Raw genomic sequence first — 16,978 nt, 5'->3', positions numbered from 1 at the left:
ATTCCACGGGGAGTAATGTCTTAAGTCTTGAGTCTCATCCACCATTATTTCATATTGAAATATTGGGTAACTCAAATACTTTCATATAATTCTGATAAAATAGTTAGATAATTTTTTTTTGTGGATGATTCAATATTATTATATTAATACATATTTACAAACAAACTTTTGTTTTATAAATTTTACTTTTGGATATATAGTTATTTTTTAATTACATACAATTAATATTGTTAGATATATATATATATATTGTATTTCAGATATTTGAATATCTATTCGGGGTTGATTTTAGTATTTCAAATATAAACACAAGAACTTATTTGTTCATTATAATCTGATTTTAGTTTTACCTTTTTCAGTTTGATTCAGTTTTGTTTTTCAGATCTCGGATAAAATGTCCAAAGAACTACTTAGCTAGCAATATCAGAGCAACTCCATCAAGGACTTATCATATACTCCATCTGTTCCAAATAGTTGATATTTTAGTTGAAGAAACAAAAAAATTAAAACATACATTTTCTTCTAAAAAATAGTATTAATATAAAAATTAAAACTAATCAGCCTGTTATCAAATATAAAAACATTATTGGTAATAGAGTTTTCAATAAAACTAAAATTAAATCAATATATTATATATTTTGAAACATCAAAAGCTTTTCAAAACATCATCTATTTTAGAATAATGGTAATAGTTGACTAGATTAAAAATAAATAAAAAGTGAGAGAGATAGTGAAAGAAATTCTCATACCTTTAGAATACTAGTTGATTCTCTCGTGCTTATGCACGAATATAAGTATTTTAAAAATATATAATTTATAATATTTGTATGATATTTTTATTAAGTTTTTATTTAATTTATATGTATGAAAAATGGGTTAAAAAAAAGAAATACCCGATTTTGCTTATACATAATTTGATCAATCATTTTTCGGATGAGATTGCTTGTTTTCATCTCAACTACAGATTAATGTTTCGTGTTCTTAAAAAGTTAAATCCGATTAAATTTCTTAGCTGCATTTAATTTGATTTATTGTCTTGTATTCATAATATATTTTAATAAAATTATGCCTAATTTGATATATGTTATTTTAGGAAACAAATAAAACAGTGATGTTAGTCCGAAGTTGCATAAGTGAACATAATAAGTAATATTTTGAAATTTTATGCATGTAAATAAATATTTTTAACCATAGTAAATTGTAATAACTCAATAATATATTTTCACTTGATTATTAGTTTTGAATCGTTTGTAATTTACATGGATAAAAAATATATAGAACTCCACCGCCAAGATTGAATTATAATTGATTTTACCTTCTAAAAGTAAATAAAATTTAAGTAATTAATAAATCATAATAAATAAGATTATTTTGTGACCGAAAAACTCATTTTTTGAGAACTCCACCGCCAAGATTGCTCTCATAAATTTTTCTCGTGTACAATATAATACTTTTCATCATAGAAACAAACCCCACTGCCAAGATCGCTTTTTTTTTCAAGAGTGTCCAAGTATGACATCATGGGAAAGCGTCAGCGATGAAGATTCGTCAGAATGTGGAAATATGTGGTACTCAATTGCCATTGGTAGAGTATGGCAGAATAGGACTCCATGAACAGTAAAAACTTTAATATTTTATTATTTATAGAGTTATAACTTCCAAAATGTTTCCATATAGATTTTTCTATTTTAAGATATATTTTTCCTAATATAATAAAAATATCTGATTATAGTGTATATACGTTTTTGGCAAAGGATTTTAATGTATATAAATTAAATAACATTTTGAAATTTAATATTTATATTAATTTTATTATAACATTTGGTGTATATAAAATATATCTCATAGAATTTAAATGTGTTTTAGATATAATTTTACAAAATCTCATCAAGATATATTAAATGTTAAGAAAATATAATGATAATTCCATCGTGAATGTAAAACAAAAAATATTATAGTTGGTTTATACTTATATAAAATATATATACATATAAATATTTAATTTATAATTTTAATGGGGTTATATATTTGCATTGGATTTTCTGAAAAACCCAATCAGTTATATAAAAAAATCGTTTAGTCCTTAGCTCATACAATAAAAACTCTATATATTAATAATGTTGTGATTTTAATTTTTTATTAATTTATAGAGTTATTAGCTTACAAAATGTTTCCTAATTAGATTTTCTCTACTTTAGGCCTTAAATACAAAGGGAAAATATGTTGTAGAAGAAACCCGAATCACTCCATCACTTGTACGGATCGCCCAGCGATCAATGGATACGCGTCCTGACGAAAGCCAGCCATCTCCTCTGGAGCCAGAAAGGAGACACGATGGATCACCGTCGACGGTGAAAACAAACCCGAAACAAATCGTTCAACCAAAACAGCCTACCCGATGCTCGAGCCGAGAAGTCAAAACTGGCGGATCTACGGTATCGACGAAGAAACTTAACCGCCTACAATCAATCTTTTTCATCCAAATTACTTGCATGCACCACATACATCTTTATAGATAGTTGTAAGCTTGAAGATGCAACAACCCAACCGAGTGGGAGAGAAGAAACCGTCGGAGATTCAGATAGTTGTAATCTATCTGAAGCCATGAATCGTAGATCAAGAGAGATCGGGAAAACCCCGAGAGAGAGAGAGACGGCGAGATCGAAGCTTAAGAATCTACCACCTTCCAGAAACAAAAAGCCGGCAAAGACGATACTAATAGAGCCACCGCTTTCTAGAGTCAAAGCCGGCCGACCACTGATAGAACATGTGCGACGCTGGAGACAAAACCGGTCGGATGATACTGAAGCCGAAGAAGAAGCCCAAACCGTGGGCAAAAGAACCGGCGACAAAAAAGTTTCATCTATCGTCTTTATATGTGAAAGATGTAGTGAAGGAACAGAGAGAAGAGAGAGAGAAAATTTTCACCGATTCGTATTCACTAACAGAAACATTTATTTGTGAGAAAATTAATTTAGTTTCACATTTTTTTTAACACTAGATAACAGATCATCACATAATATCTAACTCTATTAGATACGATGATCAACTACCGGCAACTTAAAATTGAATATCTGTATGTTTTGTGTTTAACGATTTATTTTGCTACGCTCTTTATTCTAATGAAAAGTTACCTTTACATGGAAAACATAGTATCTTCTATATTACACTTCATTAGCTTGACGTTTTTTTTAACATTAAAGTGACGTTTAAATATGTAAATACGCAAGATTATTTGAACAACTAATCTTCGATATCATTAATCAAGTTTAGAATCAAGATGTCTTGTAAACCTCCTCATAAATTTGCACTAAAACTTGATTATTTTTTTCAGAAAAACTGATGTAGCTTATCCTCCAAACGCGTTGTATCGCTGATAAAAGCATATTGGTTTCTTCATTAAGACTGATCGTTCTAAGAATGCAGACCCGCAATACTTAGAAATGGCTTGCTGATCACATACATACTGTAACTTGGTGGATTTATAATAGAAACCTGCATCATAATTGTATTTAACACATCCATCATTCGGTAGAGCTCATGAGACTTTAGAGGAAGCTAGGCATGATTACTTGATACTCGACTTATGTTCGTTATTTACTCCATGCTCATGGTTGGCTCGAAAGTTAAGTATTTGGTATTGTTAAGTTAAGAAAAATTCAATAAATATTATTACTTGCAAGTCTGAGTTAAGTATCAAGTCTCGTCATATTTTCTAATACTTGGGTTGTTACTTATTTTGTTATTGCTCGTTACTTGTTATAGAAAATACTAATGACTCACTACAAAATATTTATTACCCGCTAAAAACAATTTATTACTCATTAAAAGGTATTTGTTATTTGTTAAATTTATTTTAGTTTCAATTATTTACAAATAGTTAGATATTTTATTGACAAGTATTAATTTTAGCAAATAACAAACCAGAGTCAAATAGTTTATAAGTATTATTTTTGTTTCCGATACTTGATATATGAGTACTTGATTCAAACAAACCAAATACAAATAATAAATCAAATTACTCAAACAAATTAAGTTAAGTAGCAAGTAATATTAACATTATCAGGGGAAAAACTTGGTGAGTTTCTAAAAGATTTAAAATAATGATATTTAATTTCTCTAATTAAAACAGAAACGTTCTCTTAAATCTAACTTTTTGTAGGATTTTAAATTAAATACAACTCTCTATTATAAAGTAGTTATGTAAACAATATTATACTGCTATCTATGTTGGGAAATTGCCACAAATACCAGATTCATAGTACCAACTTTCATGTTTACACTAATCACTTTTACCATCACTTTTAATGAAGGGTAAAATACACGTATACCCATAAGGTTAACTAATCTAAACTTAGGTATACCCATAAGGTTAACTAATCTAAACTTAGGGTTTAGAGTTGAGGGGTGAGGTAGAGTTTTTGGAATATGAAATTTAGGATTCTAATAAATATATAAATAAATACTTAAAAATTATAATTTTTTTAAAATAGTTTCAAACATAATTTTCGATTTTCAAAATGAAATTTTGAAAAAGAAATTTCGAAAAGAAATCAAACAAAAAAATTTATAGAAAAGTTTGAATTTGATTTTTGAAAAGAAATAATTTTTGATTTTCAAAAAGAAATATCAAAAAAATATTCGAAAATGAAAATTCAAAAGATTTTTTTTATAAAAGTTTGACTTTTAAAAAGTATAATTCGAAAATATAAAAAAAATATTATTTTTTATTTATTTTTAATTATTTAAATAATTATTTATTATATATATATATATATATATATATAACAAAGGTATATAAATTTTTTTCCTCTTAATGAAGAATGTATTTTTGAAAATGTATTTTAGTGGTGGTAAACATGAATAATGGTAAAAGAAAATAGTAAACACGAAAATTTCTCTTTAATTAATTATTGTATTTTATTTATTTTTAACTGGTTGGACCTACAGCTAAGTGTCGCCTGTTAGTTTAGTTTCTCAAAAGTCAGTAAAATTTTTTCATTTGTAGAAATTTTTCTACTCTCTCTCTCTCTTCTATATATATGTGTTCTCTTTCTTATTTTTCTATTTTCTTCATTAGTTTATTATTAGGGAAGAAATTTTTCTTTAGAGACTACTGTTAAAAGCTTTCTAATTGCCCAGTATCCAACTTTACTTTACTTGTCTAAAGTATTCGAAGTATGGACATTTTATAAGAGTCATTTGCATGGAAAATAGAGAAAGATGGAGATATTTGCATGGATGGAAAAATCGAAGGTCCAACTGTGAAGTCCACCTCTTGCACACGCGAAAAGACCGAGCTGACCCTATTCTCTCTTTCTTCTACGTACGAAGCGGAAATGTTTGTGTAATGATTACATGCATGTAATCATTAGAAAAGCTATACACACACAAACCTACTTATATTTGTGTAGCTCGTGCTTCTAAGAGTAGCCAAAACTTCTGACCAGTTATATTGCATGAAAAAACGAAAACTTTTCACCATAATCACACGGGAAATATAGATATACATGCTATTGGATATGTGTTTGTATATGTTTTGTTCTATATAGAGGTGATAAGTGGGTGAAGGAAACACACACTTAAGGCCTTCAGTGATAACTGTGGTCCCATAAACAGAAAGGGACGGAAGAGAAAGTGACACCATTCACTTTACTTTTCTTGTTTTGTGTTTTCTGAAATTAAAATAATAAAAAAATAAGATAGCATAGCATGTGATGTTATCAGATATTAACCGCACCCTATCCACTCAGTCCCGCACTTTGCGTACAAAATGAGTGGTTTATGTGGTTTGTGACATTTTAATTTTTTTTTTTGTAAATACAACAGAAAATAAAAAAAAATCTAGTCTATAAATAGAAGAAGTACGTTATCAGTTTACACACACTTCACTTCAATTATCATACATTCTTTCCATTTCTGGTCCAAAAACGTTTTTTTTTGTTTTCAAACAAGAACAAGGTATGTTTTTTTTCTACCCGAAAAATAATTTGTATTATGTAAGCCATTAAAAGCATATAAATTATTCAGTGAAACTATTAAAGGTACCTAAACTAACTAAAGTACGTAAGTAAGTTAACTTTAATGTAACCATGTAAAATATTATTTTGTTAATTATAAGATGCAAAAAAATAAAATTGAATAATGATTATGTGTTTGAATAATGTTTAAGAATAATTTTTTCTGTTCGAGGATCCCTTTTGAAAGAATAAATATATATTTTACTATTTAGTTAACCAAAATTTTTGTGAATGTACGTAAACTTTTTTTCCATAAATTAGTTGGTTACCTGAAATAATAAAAGTACGTAAACTAATAATGATACGTAAGTTAGTTAACTGAAAGTTTATTTCTGTACATAAATTATTTGTTATATATTAATGTAATTAATTTTAGATCAACCAAAATAAGTTAAAGAGTTAATCGTAAGCTGCATGTAATAAAATTGAATATTAGTATGTATTTGACATATGTTTTAAATAAAAATTTTGTCCTGTTGGTGATTTAAGAAAAAAAAATTTGTGTTGCAAACTTAATAAATATATGTTTTGAATATTTTAATTATATATATACATTATATTTTCTTTTATTCTTTTTTTATTAAAAATATGATTAATTATGAAACTCTATTAATAATATTTGAATCATTTTTGAAATCCAGATATGTCAGGAAGACGTCATGGAAACACAAATCCTGTGGGACAAAGAAATTCAAATGTTCATAACGAAACTTCTTCACGAGTAAGAAATCTAATTTTATATTTATTGCATATTTTTTAATTATATAGTATTAGTCAAAATTATAATTTTTTTTTTTACTTTGTAGAACGCGTCGAGATTTAAGTGGACCTATGAACAAGAAAAAACATTGATTGAGTTGTATGATCAAGCAAGTTCTATGAACGATTATACTCTTAAAGATCCTACGGTTCTTGGTAGAGAGCACATGGTCGACAATTTCGACCGTGCATTTAATTTGAATATAAATTATGCATTTTTCAAAAACAAACTTGATGATTTCAAAAAAGCATATAAGAAGTGGAAGTTTCTCATGACTTCTACTGAAATAACGGTTAATCCGGAATCGTCGATGATTTATGCATCAGATGAATGGTGGGAGGCCCGTGAATCGGTAATAATATTTATGGTTGTATTAACTAAATAATATAACAAATATAGCCAACACATTTATGATTATTATATATGTTAAAATTTTATTAGGGATGCAAACTAACAAGATCTTTTAAAAGAAAACCACCACCGTTTTGGGATGTGATGGTTCGATGTTTTGTGCTACACGATGTTTATTCGCAACCTCAACTGTCGTCACGCCAACGAAGACAACAAATATTGACTGAAGGAATAGAGGAAGATGACTTGTTTGATTTTTCAGACAATGATGGTGATGACATACCTCAACATAATCTTCCTCAAACCCAAGAAAATGAAGAAATATATCGTGTTAACCTCAATGCCGATACACTTCCTTCGCACGAATATACTCAAGATTCAACTCGGCTTCCTTCTCGAAGAGGTGAGGAACGTACAAGACGTGGAGGTCGTTCAGAAAGAACTGGAGGACGTGGGAGCACTTCTCAAACATCTGCTAGAAACTCAGGAACTAATGTTGGAAGTACTTCAAGAGGTCATCGAAGAAGACAATCATTCGAGACTACAATACAAGACACCATTAATGGATATAAAGAATTTCAACGACAAAGTCTACAACAGCTATGCCCAGGTGCTTTTGATAAGGATGATTACGATGAATTCAAAAAAGCAGAACAAATATTTCTTGCTTTGGAACTTCCCAAATTCACTAAATTTTACTGGGCTTGCATTAACGCACTTAAAGAACTGTTTTTTTTGGCGAAAGTATTTCATTGATATAGCTCGAAGCAATGACGAAGATAAATTGTAACTACTAGAAGCTATGACTGGTGTATCACGAAATAATGAAGATGTGCCAAAACAATTGGGCTCTGGACAGTTATTTGGGAGTCCACATTCTGGAGGTTTATCATCTGGTAGTCCATCTTCAGTGGGTAATTGTTCAAGGGGAAACAATTTTCAAAACTTGGGTGCACCACCGACTACACAACAATGGGGTACACCTCCAAATGTGCAACACTGGGGAACACCACCAAATATGCAACACTGGGGAACACCACCAAATGTTCAATATTGGGGGACATCACCAAACGCTCAACCATGGGGTGTACCTCCAAATGGTCCAAGTTGGAACGCACCTCCAAATGCTCAACAATGGAGTACGCCACCATATCCTCAACAATGGAACATTCCACAAAATTTTCATCATGGTCAGCAACCATCAAATGTTCAGCAAACCGGCTCTTCTGGAACAACACCAACAAATGTTCACTACGGATTTACAGTTGGAAATCAAGGTGGAAGTCCACTGAATACTCAACGAAATTATTCGGAAGGTGCAAGTATAGATTCTTCACCAAAGGTCCACCAATCACCATCAACTAGTATCGGTTTCACTAATTATTTTGAACCAGGAAACACATCACAAAGACCGAGACGTGGAGGCCTATTCAATATTTGGAGAACTACAGAAGAACCTAATGAAGAGAATCAAAGTGGTTCAGGAGATGAAGAGTAGCAATCTGATTGTCATGTTTATATATTATGATATAATGTTATTATTTTTATTGTGTGTTATAGGTTTTCATGTGTCTTAAAATACTTTTATATTACTTTCGTGTGTTAATGGATTGTCATATTCTAATGTTCTAAAATATTTATATATTATTTTGGTGTGTTAATGCATTATTACTATTTTTATATATCTAATAAAATTTAATTTTATGTTTATTAATTTGCAGGCATTTCGAATCTGTCAGTTGCGTTCACAAAACATCCAGACACTATCTTACGAAGAGAGAATTGAGTTGTGGAATTTAGAAAATGAGCAATTTGAGGAGTTAATAATTCAACCAACTTTGAGTTATTATGATCGATATTTTCATAGAGCACCTGCCCGGACAGACGGAGGTTTAGGGTGGAGAAATATGTGGTCTCGACTTCAAGAAGATGATGCTGCTTGTCTTCAACTCCTACGAATGTCACTACCATGTTTCCGAACACTATGTAACATGCTACAAACGAATTATGGTCTGAAACCAACTTCAAATGTAAGCATTGAAGAAAGTGTGGCTATATTTTTGCGTATATGCGGGCACAATGAAGTTCAGAGAGATGTTGGGTTGAGATTTGGACGAAATCAAGAGACTGTGAAAAGAAAATTTAAAGAAGTTCTTAAAGCGACGGAATTACTTGCATGCGATTATATCAGAACTCCAACAAGACAAGAACTATACCGAATTCCTGAAAGACTTCAAGTACATCCAAAATATTATCCATTTTTTAGTGGATTTGTTGGAGCTATGGATGGGACTCATGTTTGTGTAAAAGTACCACCAGAATTACAAGGAATGTACTGGAATCGACACGATAATGCATCGTTGAATATTATGGCAATTTGTGATCTGAATATGCTATTCACATATATATGGAATGGAGCACCGGGATCTTGTCATGATACAGCCGTTCTCACAATGGCACAAGAAAGCGATCCTGAATTTCCTTTGCCTCCAATGGAAAAGTATTATGTCGTTGACTTGGGTTATCCAAATAGGCAAGGATTTTTGGCTCCATATAAGTTATCACGAAACAACATTGTCAGATATCATATGTCACAGTTCAACTATGGTCTTGCTCCACGGAATAAAGAAGAATTATTTAATCGATATCATGCGTCTCTACGTTCAGTTATCGAGAGAACTTTTGGAGTTTGGAAGAAAAAATGGAGGATTCTTTGTGATTTTCCAAGATATAATATCAACATACAGCAGAGAGTGGTCATGGCTACAATGGGATTGCATAATTTTATAAAAATTTCAAACTTTTCAGATGCAGATTTTGCTGAAGTTATGGCAGAAACAGGAGGATTTCAATACACAAGCAGAGACTGATTTTCATACCGATTTAGATGATGTGGAAACAATTGAAGTGACAGATGGAGGACATATGGCGCAAATAAGAGATAATATTGCAAATATGCTATGGGAAAATCAATAAAATAAACTTATTTTCTTATTGTAATTTATTTGTACTTTATAAAAAATGTAAAATACTTTATTGTCAAATAGAATTTTATTTTATATATTCAGTACTATTTAGTTTATAAACACCATTCAAGCATTTTGATATAAACTTTTACGTTTTCTATTTTAAATAACAAATTTAATTAATTTTATTAAGTTTCTCTTATACAAACCACAGTTAAACACCATTCAAACATTTGTCCCGCACTTTTTATTATTTTGGTCACCATTCACATATTTCTTAAACCGCTTTTATTAGATGAATCACACTTGTCCTGCAGTATGCGTTTTTCTAACACAAACCGCTCTTAAACCGCACCGCACTAATCAATCAGCTTGTCCCGCACCGCCCAACCCGCTGTTACCATTCGGAGTCTTAGCTATCACTTTCCAAAATTGAATCGTCTTTAATGGCTCTCTGAAAATCTTTTCAGCCTTTCCGTTTCATCAGAAGTTAATACATGAAGAAGGTCAAATCGAAAATTATTTAGCAGCTTATGGTTCGTTGTGCGAGAATTAGTGAACATACGTAGGTCCTAGTTAGATTACTCTTAAAAATGAAGACACTTGGACACATAATTTTTATTTGGAATAGAAGGCTAACTTGACCTATAACGGATAAATGATGATGAATCCGATTATTTTACACAATGTTGACGACATCACAACATATCTGTTTGTAGGATAACTTATACATTTGACGGCTAAGTATATAAATGTCTGATGGAATAAAGATAAATGTCAGGAGGTATCCTGTTCGGGTGCTTTCGATCAATTATTCAGAGAAACACAGCTACGCTTCGTCGACCTCAAAGTCACCCTCATGCGGGATGATAGAAGTCATACGTATCTATACAACTGAAAATAGGACATTTTGATTAGCCGGATAATTAGATAAATACGTGTTTTAATCGACGATTGGTCGGATAATAGGCGAGACGCACCGGTAAAACATTACAGAAATCTATTCGTACGGCTATCTTGTAAAATGTATGTCTAACTAAGTTATTATCCGGTTGCTATAGCTAAAACAAGACGAAGAAATAACATGCTTCAGTTAGCTTAGCCGGCTATCTTTTAGAATTTCATTACAATGTCATCAATAGTTGGATAAACATGAATGGTCGAAAAGCAGGAAATAATAAACAAGAAGTGTGAAAAAGGCTCACACTTTTAGCAGTATCCAACGTCCTTGTGTGTGCTGGCTTGATACCATTACTAGGGGGGGTATATGAAAAATCATCATCCTCAGCACCAGCTACATCGGTTGCAGAGTCTTGCCATACAACTTCAGTGAGAGCAGGTACGACTTTTGTCATGACCATCTGGAGGGACTGGACGTAACCGGACAGAGCTATGGTGCTTTGAGACAACGATATATCGTCGCTTTCCTTTATACTGGTTCCTCTCCAGCAGCAAAAATCCGAGATGCTAACTCAATGGTCTCCATATTTGCCAACAGGAGATTAGATGATATCAAGACCTGAGCTTGAACAGTATAAGAGGCGTGTGTTAGCCCTAATACTGAAAACAAATTCAGAAAAGGAAAAACAAAGAGAGACTTACAATCGTAATGGAGACAATCAAGAATGGTGTGAATGAAGAATAGGACCCGGCGGATGTGATATTATTTTGGAGAAAGGATTTCGACAGAGAGTTGATCTCGTATTCGATAGACGGGAGATTTTTTCGGAACAAGGGTTCTGTCGGAGAAATCAAAGAGATGAGATGGATTGGGGATAATTTCTTAGCAAGGGTTCTGACGGATAAAACAGGGAGATTGTGAGAGAAGGCGGATCATATCTACGGAGAAACCAAAGAGATTTAGAAAGATTAGATAGATATTTTTATAAATAATAGTGTATTGATTGAAGTGATGAACGTGTTCTATCTCTTCACGCGTAATAATGATATATAGGGTTCGAAGATGTAGTACACATTTGGTTGAAGTATTAGATGATAGCGGTGCTATGGACATTAAAAGAACACGTCACTTAAAAAATCTGAATTCCATCACCGCAAATATGCAAGTTTTTCTTGTATATGCACTGCAATTACTCTTTTTATAAAATTTTGCCCCCCGCCAGATAAATTTATTCATTGATTTCTATATTCGCCACAGGTGAACAACATATGATTAATGGAGTATTGCAATATCTTTGACAAGTATCATTTATATTAAACCCTCTTGTATTAAGCCTTGTTGTGCTGAATCAATTAATTTACAAGATTATTCTTATTATACTCCTTTTTGTCTGCATTGTTGTGGAAAGTGAGTCGGTAATCATTTATCTTAAAAGTTTCTAGTTTGTCCATGACCAATGATGTAAAAAGATAATTTTTTTTTCATGTTTACCACTTTCTTAATACCATTATTCATGTTTACAACCATTAAAAAAACATTTTGAAAAATACATTTTTCATTAAAAAACAAAAGACTCTTATATCTTTATTTTATATATATAATATATAATTATTAAAAAATAATTTTATGTTTTTGAATTATACTTTTTCAAATTCAAATTTTTCTATATTTTTTTTTTTAATTTTATTTCTTACGAATTATTTTTTTCAAAAAAAATATTGAAAATCAAAAATTATTTTTGAAACTATTTTTTAATTTTTTAATATTTTAAGTATTTATTTATATATTTATTAGAATCTTAAATTTCACATTCCAAAAACCTTACCCCACCCTTTCACTCTAAACCGTTAGTCTAGTAAAAATGGTTAGTGTAAATATGAAAAATTATACTGTGAATATGATATTTTTGACAAGTTCTCTAAAAAGATCGGTTTCTTAATCATTATTGATATTTTTAGCTTTGTCATCAAAGATTATTATCTCTGAGTATCTTGCCTTGTACAACTTTGGATTATCAAATAAAAAGTACTGGGTTAAGATCCGCGCTTTGCGCGGAATGAACATTATATATATAAATTATTTTATTTATTATATGTTTTTATATATTATAAAATAAAAAATATATTGAATAATTAAAAATTCAGTAACCATTACATATATAATTAAATTGGGGCGAACATAAAAACTTTTTTATTAATCCAAACAATTTTTTTTCTATTTGATAGGATATATAATTAAATTTAAACAATATTAACATATATAATATTTTTTAACAGTTATGTCTATTAAATGATGCTTTCTACTCATATGTTTTTTTTATCATTTGTATCTTTTATAGCAAAACTTTTAAATTACTGATAATAAATTTTTCATTGTGGGATTAATAGTTTTAGTAATTTTTAATTTAAAAAAATTAAGTTGTCAATGTTTATTCAAATTTTTTATCAAAAGAAATTGTTCAAAGTAAATTTTGAAATTAAAATATTCATGTATTTTATATGGTATATAATTTAATTTAAAACAATATATATATATATATATATATTTTTTAATTTTAATAATTAATTAAATTATAATTTTTACTTATATGATTTTGTAATCATTTGTATTTTGTCACAACAAAAAAATTTTAATCATGGATCTCAAAATTTGAATTTGAGACTTTTAAAAGTTTTAGTAATTTATAGTCATTTTTTAAAATTCAAAATATAAGATATACATAGAAATCTAAATTTTTTATCAAATCGTTATTATTCAAAATCATTAATTTTTATATATATTTTATTCACATTAGGCAATTCCGTAACTTTTATTTACGAAAATAATAAAGAACATTTACATTGAATTTATGGTTAATTAATTTAATAAAAAATTATTATATAATTAGAAGGACCAACCTATTTTTATAAAGATTCAAAGAATCATCCTAATGACACGTGGCTACAAAAATAATAATAATGTTTTTCAATTAATATACAAGGATATACTTGCTTGGCAAACAATACATCATTACATTTCTCCAATCTCAAAACCCAGTACTATTTTTCTTACTGTGTTGCAATCGTTTACCAGCCACTCGGTGAATACCTTTATTATAATATTTCTTTTATTTCAGATGATAGGACTTCAACTTTCAACGATGTAAGGGACACAAGTCGAATAAATAAAGACGATAGTTGATATTTTTAGTCAGTAACAAATGACCAAAGACTATTCATTTTTAAGAATTCGAATATTGACTTGTAAGTAGTCAATAACAAATGACCAAAAATTCCTCCACATTGGATACTGATTGCCTGTACTGGTCTGTCTAGGAATAAATTGTATTCTTATGTTTCTGGGTAATGTGTTAGCGAAGACAAAACTAACTACTGACAAACAGACATAAACTAGATAAAAGCTTAATAAAAGTGTTCGTGTCTTTTGGACCCGTAGAAATTTTCTCTGGTGCAACATCACTATTTTTGTATATAGTTTGGAGAATGCTAATTAAAATGCCTTTTCAAATTTTTTTTTTTTAAAGTTAGCAATTTATACGATTTGACACTTTTCAATCACTTGTCCAAAAAAAAAAACTTCGAAGAACATACTGAATTTAAACAATTTTAAAATAGGTAATTTATCTACCGGATTTTTTTTAAATTAAAAATATTTCATTAATCATTCCTAAACGGAGATTCGGGAATCGTTACAGAGTCCGATGACCAGAAAACGGTGGTTTCTAGGTTACATTTGCTTAGATCTAAATCTGCAAGCGGACAAAACAATAATAAAGACGAACAGTTGGGGGAAGAAGACCGGGAGCGTGCTCCCTTCTCCGTTGAACACAGAAGCACATCGCCAGAAGGACGAGACTTCACGGCGCTGGCGTATTCAAGTCCAGTTGTTATTCCGTCGCCAATTGCCTTCTGATAGTAGCCACCACAGAGAATGTCCCGCAGCCTCATAGTCAAACACCAATAACGAGAAACGCACACCAACTCCGAACCTAACCTAACCACCGCAGATACTTGAGAAACAAACAGCCACAAAAGTCTGAGATACCACATGCATCACCACACTCAAGACGGAGAAGAGACGACACCCGGACCGGCGAGAAGCATACCTAGAGAAACCACCATCCCGAAAGGTAGAACCATCGACACCAGCACGTGCTTTGAGAATCAGGACGAGTCTCCGCCCGATGACTAGATTTCAAGTTCTTGCCACATCCCTATCGTCCTCTAATAGAGAGCACGGGCCATAAGTTGATGAGTCACCAGAGCATCGAATTTTACTCGGGAGCCTCCGTGTCAGAGCTCCACCCGATCCGCCACAAGGAGAGAGAAGCACTTCCAACCGCACCGGACCAGAGCCGGACCTGAACCTTTCGGGACCCTATACAAAATTAAATTAAAACTACTTTTACTTCATAATAAAAAAACTGCTTCTCTGATTTTTTTGAACAAAACAGTTGTTCTTACAAATATTAAACTGAGGAGTCATGTATTAAAGTTCTCATGAATTGAGATATAAAATCTTTTACTAATTATAATATTTATTATTATATGGGCTCATCTAGCATTTTATGTTCAGTTTTTTTACGTAGAAAATGTTTCTTGGTCCATTTTTTACGGTTAACATTTCAAATATAAAATTATACGATATGAAAAAAAAAAGTGGAAGCTATTTAAGGTGGGGGCCCATTCAAATGCTTTGAAAGACTATGTCCAAGCCCGGCTCTGCACCGTACGACGACTATCCTGCCATGGAGTGCAAGATCCGATGGGGGAGGCAACGACGGTTTCCGACATAGATGCCTTGGCCGTAAACTACCGGAAAGACAATTTGGATACATTATAAATCCCCTTCTTATTATTTGAGGAGTACTTTTATAAATAAACCTTTATCCAATATGTGTGATTCACAATTTTGTCATTTCTTAGGTGTCAACACCACATTCCACCTCACAACCTTTTTTAAATAACCCTCTTTGACCTAGACTAATTACATGTCATGCCATTGCCAAAAACATATAATATATGTTTCATTTTATGCATCTTGATTCTAAGCATTTATTCTAAGCATCTTGCCAAAAACATATAGTCTCATTTCATGAACGTGTACACTAAATTTAGAATATTGAAACTTTTTATACATCCATGTCACGACACTATTGTATAAAATGTGAACTATATGGATAATATAATTTATATGCCCTGTTAAGTTATATCGATATTTTTAACATCCCTATCAACTCGAGATAGTATTATGTCATTGGCCATCATATTATATAATTTTTCTAATTTATGTTATATAATATACTATGCTGAATAAACCAGAAACAAGATGATATACTATGTTGTACGATTTGTCTCTGTGTTGTTGTATATTAGTTAGTTATTATTAGTAATATATTATTAGTAATATGTTAGCATAATAGTTGTGTATACTCTATCACATCAACAATATAATCATATTTTTATTCTGATTATAAACACTTAGATACAATATGAAGATATTACTCGAAAATGAAACATATAGTCCATGATATATTTGAATGAATCGGAAAAAAACGTTGTCATTGGATCTTGATTAAGCTATATTTCCTAAATGGAGTAAATCTCGGTGTCAAATATTGAATCCTCCAATTCAAAAGATTAATGAAAGTTGGTCATGAAATTTGAGTCAATCAAATATTTTCGGAATGATTGACTTTCGTGTTTGTGGTATTTAAATTATGGGAAGTCTATTGTACTCTTTCCAATTTTAGAGGATAATATTCGCACTGATTGATCAATCGTGCCATATGTGATAGTAACATAAGATGTTAAATCGCTATGGTCAAAATTTTGAATAAATATGCGATCAATTATGGATTTTTTGGCGTGATTTTAGGGTTATATGCAATTATGGATTTCTTAGTCAATATAATTTTTTATGTCCATTCATTTATCTATAATACTAAACAAAATCACTAAAAATTATTAACCTTGATGGT

General features: G+C 30.5%; 1 protein-coding gene, 1 long non-coding RNA gene and 1 pseudogene across 2 annotated transcripts; 2 read left to right on the top strand and 1 right to left on the bottom strand.

The window, feature by feature from the left end:
* Positions 1–6,898: 6,898 nt before the first annotated feature.
* On the top strand, positions 6,899–8,629 carry LOC125587689 (annotated as a pseudogene).
* Positions 8,630–8,672: 43 nt separating this feature from the next.
* Positions 8,673–10,913, top strand: LOC111211676 (putative nuclease HARBI1). The gene has a single exon (XM_022712937.2). It carries the CDS (start codon positions 8,835–8,837, stop codon positions 9,999–10,001), a length of 1,167 nt encoding a protein of 388 aa, XP_022568658.1. The 5' UTR covers positions 8,673–8,834; the 3' UTR covers positions 10,002–10,913.
* Positions 10,914–11,171: 258 nt separating this feature from the next.
* LOC106357710 lies at positions 11,172–12,490 on the bottom strand. Its single transcript, XR_001272342.3, has 2 exons — positions 11,700–12,490; positions 11,172–11,616 (listed from the first exon to the last, which is right to left on the bottom strand). It is a non-coding gene; the product is annotated as an uncharacterized LOC106357710 (long non-coding RNA).
* Positions 12,491–16,978: the final 4,488 nt, after the last annotated feature.

Source organism: Brassica napus, chromosome C5 (assembly GCF_020379485.1).
Source record: "Brassica napus cultivar Da-Ae chromosome C5, Da-Ae, whole genome shotgun sequence".
NCBI lineage: Eukaryota > Viridiplantae > Streptophyta > Magnoliopsida > Brassicales > Brassicaceae > Brassica > Brassica napus.
The sequence above is the reverse complement of the archived record's forward strand: the minus strand, read 5'-3'. Positions and strand labels throughout refer to the sequence as shown.